Below are 21325 nucleotides of genomic sequence, written 5' to 3'. Positions count from 1 at the left end.
TTAAAGCAAAATTTCTTAAAATCGCTTGTAGTGCTATCACACTGGGACCCTGATTACAACCATAATGTAGCCAATTGGCAACAGGCAGGCAAAAAACAGGTCCCGCCCTCTGCTCCTGTAAGCCAATCACTGTACTGGCTGCAGAATTAAAACCAACAGCAGGCCAATTGTAGTTACAGCCTGAGGTCTCTGAGCCCCGGCTGGAGGCTTGCTGGGATTTTCACAGTTGGGGAAATCTTTATGCTTTCTCAGTGGTTTTGTGATTACCGTTGCACAGTCTAGAAAGCTTTCATTTTGGCCCCTCTAAGGACCACTGGGGGCTCGCATCCAGGGATGGGTGGGGGTAGGGGACTTTTATTTCTATGGCTACCTTTGGCTGTTTTACTGTAAAACCTACTACTGATTGAACGGTCTTCTGCACCCCATTTGGAAGGCCCAGACACTAGACTAGGCAGCCACTCACCTTTCCTTCCTTTGCTCAGAGACTTATCTGCCAGAACAATGCTCCCCACGTTTTCTAGTTCTATGATGATCTTCCGCTCCAGAGATAAAAAAGATCACACATGTTGACCGCATATACACAGGGAAAAGGGTGGCCGGGTATTCATGACACTTAAGGAAGTCACACTTTCTACTCCAAGGCGAAGAGCCAAGCAGCTGGCCAGCCAGGAGCTCTGCTACAGGCCTTCCTGATTTATTGACCAGGTATAAATAATGCAGATTTACTAGCTCACAGGGAGTTCTCCCCTCTGCTGAGGCCTGACCCGCTCTGCAAGCTGGACGGGCAGGTGTAGGCGTGGGGACACACACCGCCTGGAGGGTCACTGGAACAATCGCTTCGGGAGCTAATGTTCCCCTAGAGCCCACGTCTTTTCGTCTCCGTCCTGGTTAACAAGACGCTCCCTCTTTAACCTGACATTCAAGGTGCTTTAAGATCCAATGCCAACGCACGTCCGTAACTCTTCTTCCAGGAAGCGGCTCAGCCCTGCCAGCCCGCCTGCCATTTTGCACATGCTTTTCCCTCTTTGGTGAATGCCATTGCCTTGCTGTTCATGTGCCCAGAGCAGTCCCTCTCATTCGTGTTCAGAGGTGACACTGGGGAGCCTTCCTCCTTCCTCCCTGCTTCTGTCCCCCAAGACAGGTGAGTGGCACCCTTCTCCCCCCCCCCCCCCCCCCAGGCTTCTGAGATAATCCAGCCTCCCCACTGGTCTAGCAGGTGATTCGTTCCACTGAATGAGAACAGCTGGCTCATACCTCCATCTTCTCCATCGGATGTGTGGCACTCAGACCTGGGGCCACACATCGGGAGGCAGTGTAGGGCGTGGCCAAGAGCAGGGGCTCCCTAAGTGTTTGATCAGTTGTTTTTATCATCAATCCAGCCACACCCCCACTGCCACACACACACACACACAGACACCCAAAAATGGTTGTTTTCTTCACGTTGGGTGGGGCAAAAAGGGAAGTGTGGAAGGGTGTGGCAGGAGGAAGTTGAGTTACCAGGTCTGAAAATATTATGAAATATCCTCAGTTTATGTCAATATGTTTGTTGGGGTAGTTATGTTTTACCAGAAGGAATAACAGATAAGAAAGTAGCTGATGGTAAAGACATAAGACTTCTCGGCAGTGTGAGGATGCTTCCCTTTATCAAAAGAAAGGAAGATTTCCGTGCCGGTGTTACCCTTGAAAGGCTTCCTAGTTGTAGTTTCTGAGTTTTCATGTCAGATTAGGGAAGTGAAAGGCCATGCTCTGAGCCACAGTTTATAGCGTCTGCTTTGCTCTCTTAAACTGCAGTCCTCCTCATATGGGACTGAGCATGGGACTGGGAGAGGCCTGGAATTCAGTGTCAAGTTTGACTCCCACTTAGTGAGTACTAGGACAAGTCACTGAACGCCCACTTCCTGCCAATAAAATGGGGGGAGTTATCACCTCACCAACGATGGGTGCCCTGGAGAGCTGTGAGCACCAGAAATAGGGGAAATCTGGGACCCCCAGTAGGAACAGCGGGAAGATGTGCTGCCCGAGTGTCTCTCAGCGAGAGACAGACTAGTCTGCACGGATGGTGACCGAGCATCGGGGGAAAGGAGAGGGAAGTGCTTGCTGCTAAACACTGATTCAGGGCAACTGTCTTCCAGAATCAGGCTGCTGCTGAAACCATCCTGAGAGTCTTAAAAAATCTTGCCAGCCCCCCCTCCCCACCCCCGACTTGCTGGGTCTGGGGCAGGGCCTGAGCGGTTTTGGAACCTCTGACTCTCGTGAGGACCCAACATGAAGACAAGAAACGGAAAACTGAAAGGGCACGGATGCCCCACCTCGGTGGTACCGCCGGTGTTGAGATTTAACACCAAATCACAAACCAGTTCACTCTCAGGCCTGCCCAAGAGAAGAATGCAGCCATTGGAGACACTGAAGGTCAAGGTCACTGTTACTCCAGCAATAAACATGCAGAGCGGCTCTCGTGCTGTCACGGAGGGCCTGGTGTTGGACACAAACAGTGCCCTGCAGACTTAAATGACAGATTCCAAAACGAAAGTCTCCTCTTGAACACTTGAAAAAGCACCCCTTCTCTACTCCCTTAACTGCAAAAAGTAGGCAAGAGGGTGATTAAGTTCCCATTAGCAACAAGCCAGGGATCAGGCTGCCGACGAAACCCAAGGACCAGAACCGCCTGCGCCCAGCCCTCGCGGCTGCAGTCAATGGGCGCAAACTCAAGACTCAACGGATTTGCCGCTGCTGATCTGAGAGCCCTGCCCTCGAGGCCCGGGCGATGCTCCGTCTGCTACAGCGGGCACGCCTTGTTTGTTCTGAAGATGCCGCGCTACAAATATAACCCCATCGTGCTTCTAGGTTGGAACTTTCCAGAGCAAACACCACAGACGCACTGGGAAAAAGGGGAAAACGCAGAGACCTCTGTGGGTTTAACACTAGAGATGAATAAAAGGAAGTAACTGGCGGGTAGTGTACAGAAAACATGAGTGCAAAGGAGTAACTGAAGTGACACCACAGAGAAGCCAGAAGACAAATCTAGGTGTGGGATACTCTATACAACGGTTTCTATGCCAAGTCGACGGTAGGAAGAAAATGGGAAGGGTCTGTGTTAGGTGATAGCAAGCCTAAGAGAGACACCGAATGACCACTTATGATGCCTGGACCTCATGTGGATCCCGATGTCAACATACCAACCATACAAAGCATTTTTGAGACAACTGGGAAACTTGGATCAGGGAACAGATTAATAACAAAGGCATGCTCGTTTCATTAGACATGATAATACTGGGCATTGTGGTTATGGGAGAAGATGTCCCTATTCTTTAAAAAAAATTTTTTTTTTACATTTTTATTTATTTTTGAGAGACAGAGAGAGACAGAGCATGAGTGGGGGAGGAGCAGAGAGAGAGGAAGACACAGAATCGGAAGCAGGCTACAGGCTCTGAGCTGTCAGCACAGAGCCCAACATGGGGCTTGAACTCACGGACCATGAGATCATGACTTGAGCTCAAGTCGGACGCTTAACCGACCGAGCCACCAAGGCACCCCAAGATGCCCCTATTCTTTAAGGGATGCATATTGAAATATATACAGGCAGACTCATATCTGGGCTATACATCATCAAAGGAAAAAACCAAATGAAGCAAATGTGGCAAAATCTTGCTAATTATTAAATCTAGGTGATATGGGGCTCACTGTAAATTCTCTTCACTTCTGTGTATGTCTGAGATTCTGCCATAATAAAGATTCAAGGATGCAGGCAAGTCTTAGGACCAGAAGGTTCTGGAACATCAATACATTAACATAAATGGGGAGGGGTAAAGGTGGCGGCACAGTGCCTTTGCAAGAAAAATAAAAATGGTGTGAGTTCTGTCTGTGGAGATGGCTCCTGACTCTCTGTGGGGGAAAAATACCTTTCATCTTTTTTTTTTAGTTTATTTATTTATTTTGAGAGAGAGAGAGACAGACAGACAGACAGACAGAGCGTGACCAGGGGAGGGGCAGAGAGAGAGGGAGACGCAGAATCTCAAGCAATCTCTGCTATCAGCACTGAGCCTGACATGGGACTCGAACCCATGAACCGTGAGATCATGACCTGAGTTGAGATCAAGAGTCAGACACGTAACTGACTGAACCCCCCAGGCGCCCCGAGTACCTTTCATCTTGATGGAGAACTCCCCCAGCAGATTCTCCAGCTCTGCTTCAATGGCACACATGTTCTGTGGAGAGTACAAAAGAGTGGCATCAGACCTAGGCTCTTCTCCCACAACAGCTCACGGCGCACGACGTTCTCTCGGCTGCAAACAAGTAACTAGTGCTTGAATTCCAGGAGACTCCTGGAGTCTCCAACACTGCCGGAGAAGCCTTCTTGACAAAATGCTGCACAGGAAATTCAGAGTCTAGAACAAGTTCAATTATTTCCATGCGCGACAACGAGGACTGGGATGCTAGATAAGCAGGAAAGCAGTCTTCTCCTAAATGGAGAAGATCAAGGCTGTTACGTTGCTGACTCTGGGACCTATTGCAACAGAAGCCTTGCTGTGTTGCCTTCAGATGGTGCATCAGTTATGTCATCAAATTATGCCATGGACAGACGAATCCAGAACATGACATGCTGGAAGAACTGGCCCGGATTCCATGTAAGGTCAATGTTGGGGGGCGGGGCGGGGGGAAGAAGTTCTAGACAAAAGAGGCTAAAGAGACATAACAACCAGATGCCACCTGTTGACTTTCATTGCATCCTGATTTGAAGGACAATAAACTAAGACAGAAAAGACATTACTACTGGACCAAATAGGGGACGTCTGGAAATGCACAGGCTCTTTGATAACTCTGTTGAGTGGATTAATTTTCTTACTTGTGACAATGCTGTGTGTTTGTGCAAGGGATACACAGATTACACGGGTTGCCATTATGGGATCGGCGCTGAAATACTTACTGTAAAGTGTCATAATGTCTACTAATGACTGTCAAATGACTCAACAAGAAAAAAAAAAAAGAAAAGAAAAAGAAAAAATTGGGCCTATGTCAGAGAAGGAAAGCAAATGGGGCAAACTGTTACCAACTGGTCAACCTCCGTAAAGGTAGATGGTGGTTATTACACTAGTCTTGACTGTTCTGTCGATTGGAAATTTTTCTTAATAAAGATGGGGGGGGGGCGGCAAAAATAGCACTGTGCTCTATGAGTGACGCGGGGCTCCTGAGGTGCCCGGAAGTGATTCCTGGGTGTGACGAGAGTCCTCTGCTGACTCTGGAGTTGAGGGGACACTGAAGGCAGAAGAAGGGACACTATCTCAGTGTGTGGTTAGACTCGTCATTGCCCTCACCCTGCCTCCTCAGTATCTGATGACCCAAACAGAGCCACTGGAGATCGGAAAAGGAAAAGCACCCTGGCGGGTGGGGGGGGGGCTCTCCCCTCGGGGCCCCTCTGCAGGTCGACTAGCTTAAGCTCCGGAGACCACCTCGGCTGCAGGAAGCAGCGGTGCCCATGCCCGCCCCCTCCCCCAGGCGGGGGCATCTGCAGGCTTCCCCCTCAGCAGTCAGCCTCCATGATGGGAGTGAGGGTGGGGGTGGGGGGGGGCCAGCCCAGGGTGCTGACAGGGATGGCTCCCTTTACATTTTGTTTGCTGAGAACTTCAGGACTGATCTGTAAGGCTACTGCTTCTCCTACTTGTTCCTTTGTTCTGCCCCAAAAGATCACTCTTCTGAACTGGTGCCTGGATGGGACGCAAAGAGAATGGCATTGTCTTTCCCCTTGTAAGCTCTCAGTGCCTGAAACAGCTTCGCAAACCTGGGGGAAACTTCCCGAAGTCTGAGCTCTGTGCTGCTCGAAAGCTTTGAAAGCAAACCCTCGGTATTATAAACCTCTTTTCTTAGAGCATCGTGTGTTTCTGTGAAAGAACACGTTACGCTCTCCAAAAAGGCCAGTGATGTTATCATGCAAGCCAGGATTGGCACCAGTGTCTTCAAAAAAACCTTGGGGCCAGCTAGTTTAGCGGCTGAGGACCTCTGTGGACAGGATTTGCTTCCATCTCGCCCGTGCAGCAACTGATGAACATGGCTGCACCTGCGGAAGCATCCAGAGCCTTCTTGCCCTAAACATTCTTTGCTCTCAAATCCTGGCTTTGCAGTTCTGGGAAGACACAAACCCACCTGATGTCAAGTGAGGTAGGGCCCTGCAGGAATCCGACACTTTCTTCTCTAAGGCAGAAGTCCCTACATCTTTGAATTTGCGAGCAGACTGTGACGCCATGTTTTGGCACTTGACCAAGGGCAGGTGTTTCCAAAACGGCTAGCAAATGTTCCCGGACAGGAAGCTCCTGCCGGTCCGTTATCTGCTCGTGGACTCTGAACGACCTCTATAACTGCTCTTTTGATTTCCTGAATATGGAGAAAGGTGGTCTCGTGAACCAGGGCTGGGCTACTTCTAAGCCAGAGATCCTCAACCCCTGGGTTCACCAACCGGGACGAGGAAAAGACACCCTCTGCTGTTTCCCAACCTCTAATTGAAACTTATCGTGTTGAAGTGTCACAAATGTAGAAAGGAAGCCCCAGCAGCATGACCAGTACCTGTGACTCTGACACGGACAGAAATCACAGGCATGTTCCTGGTCACATCATGTGTTCTAGGTACCTTGAAAAATCATTTATACTTTTTGCTGCTTTAAAATCTTATAACTTCAAACGAGTAGAGGCACTGCTAGATCTTATAACTTAACGTTGACGTGCTAATAACATGGCAGAACTAAAGCATAGCATGATAATCAAAATATCTTGCTTTTTAAGGTATTTTGACAACTGGACGGCTAATATTGAAATATCTGTTTCAGGATAATTGGTTTCTTTTGAATTCCTGGATTCTTTGTATTTTACTTCATGCATTTAAAAAGCGTTGTTCTGAAAGGGGAACATAGGTAAAGAAGCCCATTTCAGACCACGGAAAGGGACTAACGGTTCCGACCAGAGGCGCAGCTTGAATGACCATACAAAGTGACCCGTGAGGTCCCTCCCGCCGCAGGGCTGTGACAGACGCTCCGCTCTGGGAACTGTCCAGCAGACCCTCATGGGGCTGATGATTTCATTCATGGAATTCGATCGGTGAGCAGACTCACGGGCTAGTGAGACAAGCTGCTTTAATAATTCAGCTTTCATCAAAGACACTTGGTATCAGGTGACCCCAGGAGGACTGAAGATCTCCCTGTGTCATATGTTTGAGCCTCAGAGACAGAAGCCAGGAGAGCACACTTCTGCTCAGGGTTCTTTATCTTGTCTCCTTTAAGATAGAAGGGAACTTCCTTACAATAAAATAATCCTGGGCAGGAGGCTTAGCGATACCCAACATCCAGGGAAGCTATCTTACTCCCCGGGTCTGTTCGACTTCCAGGAATAAAGCCAGATTCGACCACACGCTAGAAAATTTGGAAGCGCACTTAAACGTCAAAAACCAGGGCATCGCGGCTGACTCGCGCATTCACTGAAATTTCCGACAAGCGTTTGCAGCCTACGTGTGCAAAGAGTACAAGGCAGCACGAGCACACAAGAGCGAATGGCTTCGTAGAATCTACAGTCTTAGGGTTTTACAAGCTTGTGAGCGAGCATGTTCCAAGGCACTAGGAAACGGGTGTCTGACAGGCGATGTTCGGGGACTGAGAAAAGCCAATAAAGGCTGCGGGGTCTAACGAAGACTCTGAACAAAAATACAACCGACCAAACTACCCAGCAGTCGTCTTAAATAATTCCACGGACAGCCTCAAACCAACAGGAGAGAGGCCAACAGTAAAACATCTCCCTGAAGACTAGCATGGGGCTGGAGGCTGCCGCTCCCCTTGTTGCTGGCGGTGACCAGCGATTCCGACAATCCCGGGGTGGGGGGCCTGGGGGGGGGACTTAAGCTGCTGAGCAGACCTGCGCGTACCTCCGTGTACTCCCTGTAGCTGCGACTGATCTCGGACAGACTCTCCCGGGCAGCTCTGCTGGCCGGGGAGGCTGCAAAGGCTTGCTTCATTTTGCTGGCACCGTCTTGGAGGCGTCTTTGGATACAGTAAGCTTCGTAGAGTTCGTCCACCTGTCAGAATCACAAGAGGGCACACAAGGGATGTAAACATTTCATCTCACTTGGAAGAAGTTACATAGGCCATGGCTACGTGCTTAAGGTATTTACGTTTCCGACCTCAACAAGGGGACTCTTGGCAGAAGAGTCATCCTTTCAGACAGAGACCAATCGTTTTTGTTTTAGCCACTGGGATCCATTTTCCATTTTGAAGCAGATTTTAATCTGAGCTGTCTTTTCAAATGGCACAAAATGGAAATGAGCTGAACACCGGTGGCTGCGTGAGATGCCTACTGGATAACGAAGGCAGGAGTCTTCTTCATAAGCAAAAAAATGCTGGAAGTGTTGATACGAGGCTATTATCACTTTATTTTAAGAGGACTGTCACAAGGTGATATCCACACATGTAAATTTATCAATTAAAAAAAAAGAAATTGAGGGGTGCCTGGGTGGCTCTGTCGCTTAAGCGTCCGACTTCGGCTCAGGTCATGATCTCGCGGTCCGTGGGTTCGAGCCCCGCGTCGCGCTCTGTGCTGACAGCTCAGAACCTGGAGCCTGCTTCCGATTCTGCATCTCCCTCTCTCTCTGACCCTCCCCCACTCATGCTCTATTTCTCTCTGTCTCTCAAAAATAAATGAACATTAAAAAAAATTTTAAAAAATTGAGCCAAGATTTTACAAAAATCATTTTCAATAAAGAGCCTCACAATAGACGTGAACATTTTCCTCCTACACCTCTACACCTATGCCTCTAGATGATAATAAACCTTCTGCAAATGACTACCAACCATACTCGTTCTATAAGCCTGATAATCACTTAATGCCTCTAAGGCAGTGATGTTCAATCAACCCAAGGCTGTTTTGACACCCAGGGGACTTTTGGCAAAAGCTGGGGCCGTTTTGTTTCCCGTGGCACAGGGAGAGGTGCTACTGCTATCTGGTAGGTATAGAGGCCACGGATACTCAACATCCTGAGCAGGAGAGGGCAGCCCCCACAGCACAGGCCATCTCCAAATATCAACTGTGCCTACACCGAGAGAACCTCGTTATTCCCGGTCACGTGTAGGTGCACAGGCTTGGACCGTCCTCCATTATCCACACGCTACCCAGTTAACCACAGCAGCTTGCAGGCAGATTAAAAGGACACTAGCACCAGGCGTGAGCAGAAGCAAAGGAAATCCATGAGACCAGGAAGCCTGCCTCGGGCTACTTGTTTTCCTTTCTGTACGCACTTCGCTGCCTCAAAAAGCTACAGAGTCAGAAGACGGTCGAGGTAAATGTCATGGGTTTTGGAGCTGAAGATTCCTCTTTGGTTCTGAAGGCGAGTTTTGGGGCGCTCGCTAAAAAGCATCAGTAGGACCCGTTGGTGGTGTGGTTTTCCCCAGTTGCGGTCTCTACATTAGACATCATCACACTCAGCTTAGAAGATGAACGTTAAGAGATTGCAAATTATTCTCTGGTTACAGGATTCTCTGTCGCTCTTCAACAGTTCACTGCGCTCTGCTGAGAGCAATTGCCAGACTCCGGGAAGCAGCCTTTCATCTTTGGGGCCGATGGATTCGTGCCTGATTAAGGGGGAGACCTAAGACTCAGGGGTGGTGATGTGCCGATAAAATCGTTGGGCTGGTGACCGGCACAGAAGGTGGTTCCCATACTTAAAAGTTAAACTCAGCCTTACTTGGTGAGCTCATTACCATGCTGATGGCCGGGCCCCACTCTGAGATGCTGATTCAGGAGGTTAGGGCTGGGCTGGGCATCTGAAGTTTTAAATAAACGCTGCAGATCGTTCTGACGCGGGAGGTCCCCACGAAACTCTTAGAAGCGCGAGAGCTGATACCTCTTCCAGCGCAGGTCAGGCGGTTGTACCCAGGTAATCCCCTGGAAGCCTGTGCCTTCAACCTTTCCCCCCTGTGGCCGGGTTTGCCAAGAACTCCGAGTCTGTAATCCCGTCTACAAGGACGCTGCTGGCGGGGTGCTGGTTTAGCCCTGATGATGTAGTCTACTACTTTGCATTTAAAGATAAGTTAATTCTTCGTTTTCATTTCAATATCAACCTATCCTAGCCAAATGAAGTTCACCTTTAGGATAAAGGGTTACCAAGTACTCACCTGAGCGGAAACGGGCCCGTCTGTAGGCAAGCATCTGTCTCGACTCTAAGTCAGCAGTGGCTCTCATCAAATAAACGGACTGACTCACTCGGTTGACTATAATTTGTGAGGCATGCTGTATATAGGTGTTGCAAACAGACCGCTACCAACCTTTAACAGCCGCCGGGCTTGTTGTGTTTCACACCGATGGATACAAGATGGATAAATTCACTCCTACCTAATGCAGGGTTGTGCCTTCTTGCTGGGTTTCAATCTGCCAACACTTGCCGGCCACACGGATACCTTCTGGTGGATGCCATTGTTTTATTTATTAACAGAAATTGGAGCGGTTTCAGATTTGCGGAGGGAAAAGGGATTTGTCAGAGTGGGAACACACAAAGGCAGTTATAGATACACGTGCTTACGTGCGCATAAATCATCACAGAATTTTAAAATGAAGGAACTCTTAGGGTCATTTAGACCAAACACGTGCACCTCCCAGCCCCATTTCACAGAGTCGAACACTCAGGTCCACGTAGGTGACAGAGGCCAGAGAGGACGCGCCTGGAATCCAGGGCTTCTGACTCCTAGCACAGAGATCGGCTGAAGCGTCCAGTCTCCGTACTTGGAAGAGAGGCTGCCGCACGGGGATGCAGACAGGAATAGCCACTGGTGTGATTGAGCGGCTCCCAAAGGGAAATATTTCCAGGCTGTCCCGGTAACTCTCTCAAGTGTTCAGAACAAGGGGTGACAAAGTCCCACCCCACACAAGGCTGGCTGGACCATCAGTGAACTATCTGTAGGGTTCAGGACTGGGTGTCAGGGAGCCTGGCAAAATGGCCCCCATCTATGCGGGCAACGAAGATGAAGAGGTCACGCGAGGAAGGGCAGAAGGAACTGGGCGCTCGACAGGGTTAGAGAGGTACGTGGCAGCGTCCATGTACTTATACGGCCTTCACGAAGAAGTTTCCGGGGTACCGAGTTGTATGCGTGCCAAGAGGTCAAGTTACGCAAGCGTGAAGTTTCTCCTAGGTCCGTTTGGTTCAGTCTTTACCAAGATTACGTGGAGACTAAAAGCCCAGCAGGAGGCACTGTGGGTGCCTCACGGGAAGCACTTAATGTCTGTTGAACTGAGTAGGGTCGGTACTATGCCGGACTGTCAGGCTCCTAAGTCTTGTTTGTCTCCATTTTTACTGCCTGTTGGAAGACTTAACTGCTAGGAGTCAATGAGGTAAGAAATTGTCCACGGACTAGATGCCACGCTTAGGCCCAAGGCGGAGTGACTAGTGACTGAGAACGGAAACACAGAAGCAAGACAACAGGAACTTCCATTACCTTACTGATGTGAAACTCCAGGCGTCTCATGTATCTTTCGATCGTTTTAATTTGCTGGAAATAAAAGAAGAATGAAGAATGAAAAGAATGCAGAAGAATGAAAAAAAAATGCAGCCATTTACAGTTTAACCCATCTAGACTGGCAGGAATATCTTCTCCCCGCTCTCCTACTCAGAAGTACCAGAAAATGCGAACCATCCCCCCTTTCTTCCAATCGTGGCTATTTCAGAGACTCTCTATGAACGATTCGGGAAGTATTTTCTGAAACATGGAATAAATATTCCGACAGATGAACTCGAGCTGGTTATTGGAATCGTTGTGTGGAACATCGAGGGAAGCCAATCAAATGGAACTCACTGGGTCTCTGGCAGGACGGTATCATGTTGGGCTAGACCTCAATCCCTCCAATCTATCACCTCTAAGATGAACTCACCCCCCTGCCTTTTAGTGTCTCTGAAACGGGGGTGCATTTTACAATCCCTATTGCCGGTGCACACTCACAGATAATCACAGTGGTTCTATGTGTCATCCCTTCGTTTGAGTTATAAATACTGTTATTACACGCATTCAATTTAATTACCCTTTAAAATGTCTTCAAAAAAACCATCATACCATGATTCAGCATTAAAACTTTCTCTGCATCTACAGAAAGGCATGGGAAGGGGACAGCAGCATATTGAAAGAAACAAAAACAAAATCTACAACGAAAAGAAAGCTCGAAGGGCTTTGTCCTGAGGCATACCATACAAATTTTAAGTGAAAAGAAAAAAAATGGTGCCAGGATTTAACTGGAATCACTTTTTTCCCTCTTAGGCGCATATAAAATACCAGTGTATTTTCCAATCAAGGACGTCTTTGGCTTGATGAAACAGTATAGTCCATATTTAGAAGGGGCACAGGTAAGGTGCTTAAATACCTGGGAAGTCCTGAAACTCATCAGCACACCGAGAACCCTCCAACCAGGCGGCACTTTTATGGAAGTGACCTTAAAGACGGCATTGGAGCTACATGATGGTAGCTCCCCCTCATTAGAGAAAAGCATGACTTTTCCTAGGCTTAGAAAAATCCTCAGTTCTCTAAGGTCTTGTTATGCCTAAGAGGACATCACTGACCTCTATTCAAAGGCTCAGTGCTCACTTTCCAGCAACTCTCGGCACAGAATGATGACTTACCTTGTCTAGGTCATACAGGACACCCTAAAATAAAAAAAAAAGGAGTGTTGGGATTAAAACTTATTCTCCTCAAAATTGTTACTGATATGAACAGAGGGGTTTAGTCTGCATTTCTGCATTACCAGTGAAATGATGATCAAACCTGCCAAGTTCTACCGGGTTATTTCAAATAGCGGTAAGAGTACTTTTAAAAGCCAATATTTATTTATACTCCGTGTCTCCAGAATTCCACCCCAATCTCTCTACATGCTGGGAGCTTTAAGGGTTTCACTGGCTTTTAGCTCTCCTCTCTTACATATTGAGGAACACATAAATTCATGTTAACTTTTAATTTTTTTAATGTTTATTTTTTTGATAGAGACAGAGCATGAGCAGGGGAGGGGCAGAGAGAGCAAGAGAGAGCGAGAGAGAGAGTGAGAGAGAGGGAGACACAGAATTTGAAACAGGCTCCAGGCTCTGAGCCGTCAGCACAGAGCCCGACCGGGGCTCAAACCCATGAACGGTGAGACCATGACCTGAGCCGAAGTCGGATGCTTAACCGACTGAGCCACCCAAGTGCCCCCATGTTAACTTTTAAATAAAGAAGGGGGGCCTGGGTGGCTCAGTCGGTTGGGCGTCCGACTTCAGCTCAGGTCACGATCTCACGGACCGTGAGTTCGAGCCCCGCGTCGGGCTCTGGGCTGATGGCTCAGAGCCTGGAGCCTGTTTCCGATTCTGTGTCTCCCTCTCTCTCTGCCCCTCCCCCGTTCATGCTCTGTCTCTGTCTCAAAAATAAATAAAATACGTTAAAAATTTAAAAAAATTAAAAAAATTAAAAAAAATTAAAAAAAATTAAAAAAAATAAAGAAAAAAGTTAACATAAAATGCGGCAGTGATATATGTGTTAAAAGAATACTTGCCTTCCTGTTTAAACAGGTAAAACTGGTGTTTAAGAAGTGTTCTGGAGGGTGGTGATATGCTTTTCACAAAATGTTTTTTTAAGCAAGTTCATTTCCTGTGTGCTCATAATATCACAGCATAATCAGTACACCATTCCCACAGCCCCTTCGGGAGGGGTTTTATGGGACACTAGGTCCTGGCAGAAGCCCCTCCATCCATTCACCATTGTTCTCCAAGGAGACACATTTGTTGCCATTGGGGATGGCCAAGGGCATAGAAGCCCATTCCATGAGGAGCCACTCCCCACAGAGAGGGGGCAGTTTATACTCTAACATCACCAGGGTATAAAATCCTTAGCTTCGACAAAGCTTTTAACCTCTAAGCCTTCAAAAAAGGACACCACTACACTCTTTAGCAAATCTCCTAAAACAGAAGAAGAGAGCGGCTGTTAACGCACAGCTGGACCCTCTAGTATATGGAGACTTTTCCTGGGCTTTCCGAAGCCTCGAAACATTCTGGTGTAAGATCATTTAGAACGGAACTAAATCGTTTTTTAAAGTTTATTTCATTTATTTTGAGAGAAAGACAGAGAGAGACAGCGCGAGCAGAGGAGGGGCAGAGAGAGAGGGAGAGAGAGAGAGTCCCAAGCAGGCTCCGCACTGTCAGAGTGGAGCCTGATGCGGGGCTCGAACTCACGAACCCAAGATCGTGACCTGAGCCAAAACCAAAAGTCAGATCTTAACCCACTGAGCCACCCAGGTGCCCCTGAACAAAATCATTTAAAATAGTGTATACAGGGGTGCCTGGGTGGCTCAGTCGGTTAAAGCATCCAACTTTGGCTCAGGTCATGATCTCACAGTTTGTGAGTTTGAGGCCCGCTTCGGGCCGTGTGCTGACAGCTCGGAGCCTGGAGCCCGCTTCGGATTCTGTGTCTCCCTCTCTCTCTGACCCTCCCCCACTCACGCTCTGTCTCTTTCTTTCTCTCTCAAAAATAAATAAACATTAAAAATAAAATAGTGTATAGATTAGAGGCCCCTCGGCAAGCAGACAAGTCTTTACAGATTCATTGGACTAGAGGACATCTACAAACATCTTGAGCAGGAGGACGTGTAACTAAAGTGGATCGGGGCCCCTCCAGCTTCTCATAACAGGCACCGCTGGAGCCTCCTCCTTTCCCTCGTTGACGTCACTGAACTGTACTATTTTCTTAGTGGTTCTGGGTTCCAAACTCTGCACTAACAATATGCTAGGACAACCCCAATTTTGCATTTCCTTAGATTACTGGGAGGAGGGGCAGGGGGGTTGTGGCTGTTGTTTAGTATTTTTTCTCTTTTTTAAAATATCTTTTAAATGTTTATTTATTTTGGAGAGAGAGTATGAGCAGGCGAGGGGCAGAGAGAGGGGGAGAGAGAATCCCAAGCAGGTGCTGAGCTGTTAGCACAGAGTCCCCCGTGGGGCTCGAACTCACGAACAGTGAGATCATGACCTGAGCTGAAGTCGGATGCTTAACCGGCTGAGCCACCCACGTGCCCCGGTATTTTTTCTTGATTATAAAGTCTACCTGCATAAACATGTTTGGAAAATACTGAAAAGTATCAGGAATAAAGCATTAAGAAGAAATATAACCTCCTTCACAAATATGCATCAGGAGGCAGACAGTAAGTACTTTGCCTCTTGGATCTGATTTTCTTTTTTTTAAAGATATTTCTATTTTTATTTTTTATAATGTTTTATTTATATATTTTGAGGGAGAGAAAGAGCAAGGGAGGGGCAGAGAAGGAGGGAGAGAGAGGAATTCCAAGCAGGCTCTGCACTGTTAGCACAGAGCTCAATGTGGGGCTCAAACCCACAAACTGAGATCGTGATCTGAGCCGAGACCAAGAGTCGGACACTTAAGCAACTGAGCCACCCAGGCGCCCCATGACCTGCTTTTCTTAAAGGTTCTTCCTTGTCCTCGTACCCTTCTCCATCTCCCCATTTCCATCCAGGACAAAAAGAAAAGGACACTTAGCCATAAAAAGGAATACTGTGTTAACATCCTACTGCTTGAACGACACCTACCAGGCGAGAGTTCCTTCTCATATCTTTTAACTGAGCTGTCAACTTGTCCAACTCCGTCTGGTGAACCTCCAGATACTCGCTGCAAAAAACAACAGGAAACACTACTGTGAACTCTGTGCCTGGCAAGTGACATCTGGTGCCGGTGCTGACCCTGTCCTCCTGAAGGGGATTAAGAATCTGGTTCCTGCTCTGCAGAGGGCAAAGTCGGTGGGAGAGAGGCTGTGTGTTTCCCAATCTCTCAACTTTTGGAAAGCTCCAGCAGTTGCTTCTGGTACTATCCAGATGGTTAAAGAGGAGAACCCTGTGAGGCTGAAAGTCCAAAAAGAAAAACCAATGGGGAGAGAAGGGGCAAAGCACCTATGGAGTCTGTCCTGGGTCCAGGTTCCCAGAATGCTATCTAGTTAAATACAACACTGACTCTATAGGGCACCCTGCACTCTAGGGAAATTTTATTCTGGGAAAATAATACTAATGCTAATAATACTAATAATAATAATACACATATATAATATATATAATACAATATGACGTAATACAACAACTTGGGAAGGTTTCAGAACTCTTCCTCAGCAATCACTAAAATAGAGAAGTCTGTCCACCATTGTTTAATTAAGTGAACTCCAATTCGAGGCCGAGCTAAACACATCACTAGTTCAGATCTCCTTCAATGTCATGGATATGATGTGGAAACCCAACATATTTCACATGTTTGGGACTCATTTAAGGCTTCCTCGGTTGCGGTGCAAGAATGAAATATCACTACGGAAATAGACATTTTAAGATGATCTCCTAAGACTCTGCTGTGTGCCCCCACCTCCCCACCTCCCCCGGGACTTTAGAAAGGAGAAACGTTCTAGGGTATTGTTGGTTCAATGTTCTTACTCAAGTCCATTTTTCAAGGCTCTGACGACCTCTTCTACCCTCTTAGGCTGAGGCTCTTTGGGAGGGTTATTGTTTTTGTGTCCTAAATTGTGCATTTTCTTCAGTTTGGCCTGAGGCTTCTTGAGAGCGGAGGGATTTTCGATAAAGGAGTTACATCTACGCAGAGAAAAAAGAAATTGTGAGTCTCAGCATCCAAAAGGACTTGAGCAAAGACATGCCTTTTTCATCATCTTGTGTTTGTATTAGTGTCTTTCGGGGAAGGTATCGGTCCCTTATACATACACAACCTGAGCCATCCTGTGTTTAGTTTATCAGCAGATGTACTATCAGATTTATTGCCCTGAACTGGACAGGCTACCTGGCTAGCCCGTCAGGTACCGTGCTCTGCGTGGAAACATGCCACACCACTGACACCTTATGGAAGGCCAAGGACAAACACTTCCGAGGAAGTGAGGAAGCAGAAGGATATAATCCAATGGAAGAACACGTGCGCTACGTAACCTTGGGCACGAGTGTCTACTAAATTCGTCTAGGATGTGAATGAACGGTTTTGGTTTTTAAATGTTTGTTGAGAGAGAGAGAGAGTAAGTGTGCAAGAGGGGCAGAGGGGAGGGAGACAGAGAATCCCAAGCAGGTTCCATGCTGTCAGTGCAGAGCCCAAATCGAGGCTCGATCCCATGAACCATGAGGTCATGACCTGAGCCAAGATCAAGAGTCGGATGCTCAACAGCCTGAGCCCCCCGGGTGCCCCTGAACAGTTTTTAGATAAAGGTAAAATCACGACATGCGGCTAACTCCAGACAGCAGTAAAGAAAAGTCCAGGGGCGCGTGGGCATCTGACTTCAGCTCAGGTCATGATCTCACAGTTCGTGGGTTTGAGCCCTGCAGCGGGCTCTGTGCTGACAGCTCAGAGCCTGGAGCCTGCTTCGGATTCTGTGTCTCCCTCTCTCTCTCTCTGCCCTTTCCCGGCTTGCACTCTGTCTCTCTCTCTCTCTCAAAAATAAATAAACATTAAAAAAAATTAAAAAAAAAAAAAGAAAAGTCCATGTAGCTGGGCCAATAGCTTGTTTTCAGCTTGATTTTGATGGAGTAAATGATCTTTAGGTAGAACATAAAACTTAGCGTCACATTAGTGGCAGGGAGTGCGGTGGGAAGGTGGACACCTGATAGCTTAGACCCAAACTACTGATCCGATGAGGAGACCAAGAGGCCAGAACCTCACTGACCCCACCGTCAACAGGAAAGCCGTGACCTCCGAGTGTGGCAGGTGCCTGCCCTGTGCCTTTTCCTCTGTCGCAACCGTGCACACCAAAGGGGATGTGACAGGTCAGAGCACAAGGGCCCGAGAGCCTGTAAGACCTCTGCTGTGTCAGAAAAACCCACGACAGACCTACTCCATGTTACCTATTTCGTTACCCGTGTGTTCCCCCAAGTCCTGGCGTAGATGAAGGGAGATTCCAGAGAAAGCGGAAGACTAACTTCCCAAGCCCGTATCCGAATGACATCTGCTTCCCAGAGTTGATGTGCAGATGCTGTCTTTACCGGCTGCGTAACTTTATACCCAACGCAGTCTCCCAAATCTGGATGCCGTGGGGAATGTGCCGCATGGGGCGTGGGGTGGGAGGGTGGGGAAAGCTGTGCACAGATACCGCTGGCTTGTCCAAGATCCTCAGCCATCTGCTTTGCAGCAGGAATTTGAAATGACAGAAAAGAAACCACGGTCCTTAATTTTTGGTGCATTACGTCTGTTTCATGAAAGAGATTCAAATAGCACGTGTGTGTGTGTTTTGACAAGGCTGCGTGCTCACAGAGCCTCTCCAGGGCATGAGCTCACGTCCTTCTCGCGCTGCGTCCCGGAAGAGACCCACACACGACTTGCCTGGATCGCCTCTCCTGAAGGCCGCTGAACCCCGCAAAGGACTGGCTTCTGATGATCCCATTGGGTCCCCCAGGTGAGAAGGACTGGGATCCTACCAACATGATTTCTGGGAGTCTGGCTGGTAGTCCTGTAAGACAGTGGAAAGATTATGGCAAATTACAGGCAGGTCCAGGCAGAAAAAACACTAAGCTTGTCAACAATGACAAAGGTGAGGTGAGGTGAGTCATGAGACCATTAGGTGTTTGTAAGTCTTGTTTCCTAGGGCTCGTTCCTTTCCAGCCAAAGGATTCAGCTCGCGGGTGAAGAAGAAAAAGATACCCACCTACTGAGACAGAAATAAATGAAAATTGCACACAATTATCAGTCATTTTAGGTTTCTTTTCTGGGATTTTTTTTTTTTTTTTTTTTAAGACAGGCTCAGATACACGAAAACTTCGGAACGTTTACCTCCATTCAACAGCAGAAACACACAAACAGGCCAAGTCACCGTTTCAGCCAGGCCCCGCATCCCATTCAAAACACAGTCAGGTCTCAGGGTAGGATTCTACATTTAGAAGTCAGATGGCTGAACACACGAGGTTTCTTTAGAGATGAATTTACTTAAGCTTGTTCTCCTTTCTACCCTTAAGTATATTTTGAAAGATACGATCTCGCCACTGTTGTGGCCTTGCAAAGCAAGACGGGTAAAGAGAACATTCACAAAAGTGGGGATAATGTAGGTTATTAAATGAGAATACAGGAGGAGCGGGAGGAAAGGGAGGGGGAAATACAGCAGAAAGCACGCCCCCTATTTCAGTCTCTTGCTCGGCTTTTGTCAAGACTCACCATGCCAATGACTAAGAGGCATTGTCAAAACACAACTCTGGCGGACACAAGCCTGAGGTTAGTTCCCCCAAAGGACTGGCCTGAGCTGTTAGGTAATTCTACCCGCCTAGGTCAGGCAGAGTGGAAGCAGATACCATTGTCTTAGCAGGGAACCTCACTCCGGAGAGGAACAGGCTCCAGGAGAATGGGGAGGCAGCCTCTGGGAGGACTGAGGGCTTCCAGAGTGAGCAGACACCCGCCTGGCCTGTTTGAACAGCACCAGTAACTGTCCTTTAAAGACCCAGCAAGCAAGCAAGAAAAGCTAAAAGGCACAGCAGCGGAACTTTCCAGATGGGATGGAAGAGTCACTTCGCCAGGGCGTACTCGGACCGGCCCCTCCCCCATGCCTTGGCTGGTTTCTAAATCCCCTCATTCGGTCCCTACCCCCTCCCTCCCTCTCTAGAAGAAAGCAGCTCTGGGGTGTACAGGGATTCTTGCAGAGCCCGGGTGTTGACTCACCCGGCAACAGGCCTTGCAACAGGCACCAGGCTTGCTGGATGGGACCACAGCCCCACCAGTTCCATGCCAGCTATGGGGGGGGGGGCAGAGGTGGGGGTGGGAGGTTAAGTTTTGCTGGCGTTCTTTAGCATTTTAAAAGTGACGATGGGGGGGGGGGCACCTGGGTGGCGTAGTTGCTTGAGCATCCGACTTCGGCTCAGGTCATGATCTCACGGTTCATGGGTTCGAGCCCCGCGTCGGGCTCGGTGCTGGCAGCTCAGAGCCTGGAGCCTGCTTCGGACTCTGTGTCTCCCTCTCTCTCTGCCTCTCCCCTTCTGATGCTCTCTCTTTCTCTCTCTCTCAAAAATAAACATTAAAAAAAATAAAAGAAGTGATGATGTGTGTGTGTGCGCGTGTGTGTGCAGTGAAGGTAATACCTCATGCACCAATGGCAGGGAGAAATGCAAGACTCAGCGAGGTCCTTCTAGGTGCTCTCTGCTGCTTACTAAGAGGTCGTCCGCGTCTCAGGCCCATACAGCACGCCTGTGCCATCTTTGTGTCTACCTGCAAACCTGTCCTGAGTATCAAGAAGACACTATCGTCGCGGCGCCTGGGTGGCTCGGTCGGTTAAGTGTCCGACTTCAGCTCAGGTCCGGATCTCAAGGTTTGGGAGATGGAACCCCGGTCAGGCTCCCTGCTGTTGGTGCAGAGCCCGCTTCAGGTGCTCTGCCCCCCTCTCTCCACCCCTCCCCTGCTCGCTCTCTCAAAAAATAAATGAATACTTAAAAAAAAGGAAGAAGACACTTTAGTTTGCGTTATTTCTGTACTCGACAGTTTTATAATCACCTTAAGGTCTAAATTTGGGGAATTTTATTAGTACTGTATTTCACTTTATAAATTATTGCTCAGTAGATCTGTTGTTGCAATTACAGGATTCTTCGATCACGGGGAAAGAATTAAAGCATTTGAAATATTTTAATGGCATGATCATTTTTTTAAGCCACAAAGATTTGTTTTCTCTTATCCATTCGATCGGTAGTTTCCACCAGGGGCATCTGGATCCTGTGGCCAGGCGTTCAATTTAATTAACGCGGAAGGCCACGTGGGTACTGGGGTTTTGCAAAGGTCCGCAACTGATTCTTAGGCTCAGCAAAGACAAGAAAAAAAAATGATGCCAAGTTGGTTGAAATTTTAAAACTTCAGTTAGAATAATCTTCTCAACTCCAACTTTTAACGTATACCGTTTGGTCTTAAATAGGCTTCTCTTTGCAAAGTTTAAATGTCTGGTTACATGAATTAAACCCATGAACCGGATGGTAGAATAATTCACCTTTTCCCTCCGTTCAGCAACAGATAAGGGTCTTGAGAATAAGACACACGCCTGTCCAGGATTCTAGGACTGTAAAGTGCTTTGGGATGGGTAAAACCCTCGGAAGCTACATGTTGAATGGATGATCAGTAGGAACGTGCTTGCTGGTCTGAGGAATGATCATTATCAGGCAAGAATTTGGCCGAGAGCTGGTTTAGGCCGAGATCTCTATCCTGCGGGTCAGCTGTCCCGAAGGCTGACAAGCCGCCCAAGGGGAGTCGTAGAGCACAAGTGCACAGCCCCCCACACAAAGTCCGGCTGTTGGAGAAAGGGGTAGGTTGGGACCGGGGAGACAGAGGAGGAGGCATTCGGGCCACGTGACCAT

General features: G+C 48.0%; 1 protein-coding gene across 9 annotated transcripts in view; it reads right to left on the bottom strand.

Annotated features, from left to right (window-relative positions):
* RIPOR2 (RHO family interacting cell polarization regulator 2) overlaps positions 1 to 21325 on the bottom strand; it is a 232700-nt gene that overhangs the window by 45438 nt on the left and 165937 nt on the right. For all 9 annotated transcript variants that reach the window (XM_045497204.1, XM_045497206.1, XM_045497207.1 and 6 more), the window contains exons 2-8: positions 18330 to 18456; positions 16451 to 16606; positions 15569 to 15647; positions 12629 to 12652; positions 11457 to 11510; positions 7901 to 8050; positions 4142 to 4205 (exon numbers count right to left, since the gene is read on the bottom strand). In XM_045497204.1, coding sequence (XP_045353160.1) covers positions 4142 to 4205; positions 7901 to 8050; positions 11457 to 11510; positions 12629 to 12652; positions 15569 to 15647; positions 16451 to 16606; positions 18330 to 18456 — 654 coding nt within the window. The remainder of the gene's footprint in view (positions 1 to 4141; positions 4206 to 7900; positions 8051 to 11456; positions 11511 to 12628; positions 12653 to 15568; positions 15648 to 16450; positions 16607 to 18329; positions 18457 to 21325) is intronic.

The sequence above is a fragment of the Leopardus geoffroyi genome, chromosome B2, assembly GCF_018350155.1.
Source record: "Leopardus geoffroyi isolate Oge1 chromosome B2, O.geoffroyi_Oge1_pat1.0, whole genome shotgun sequence".
NCBI classification, from domain to species: domain Eukaryota; kingdom Metazoa; phylum Chordata; class Mammalia; order Carnivora; family Felidae; genus Leopardus; species Leopardus geoffroyi.
Note: the sequence above shows the minus strand (reverse complement) of the source record. Positions and strands in the feature narration are given on the sequence as shown.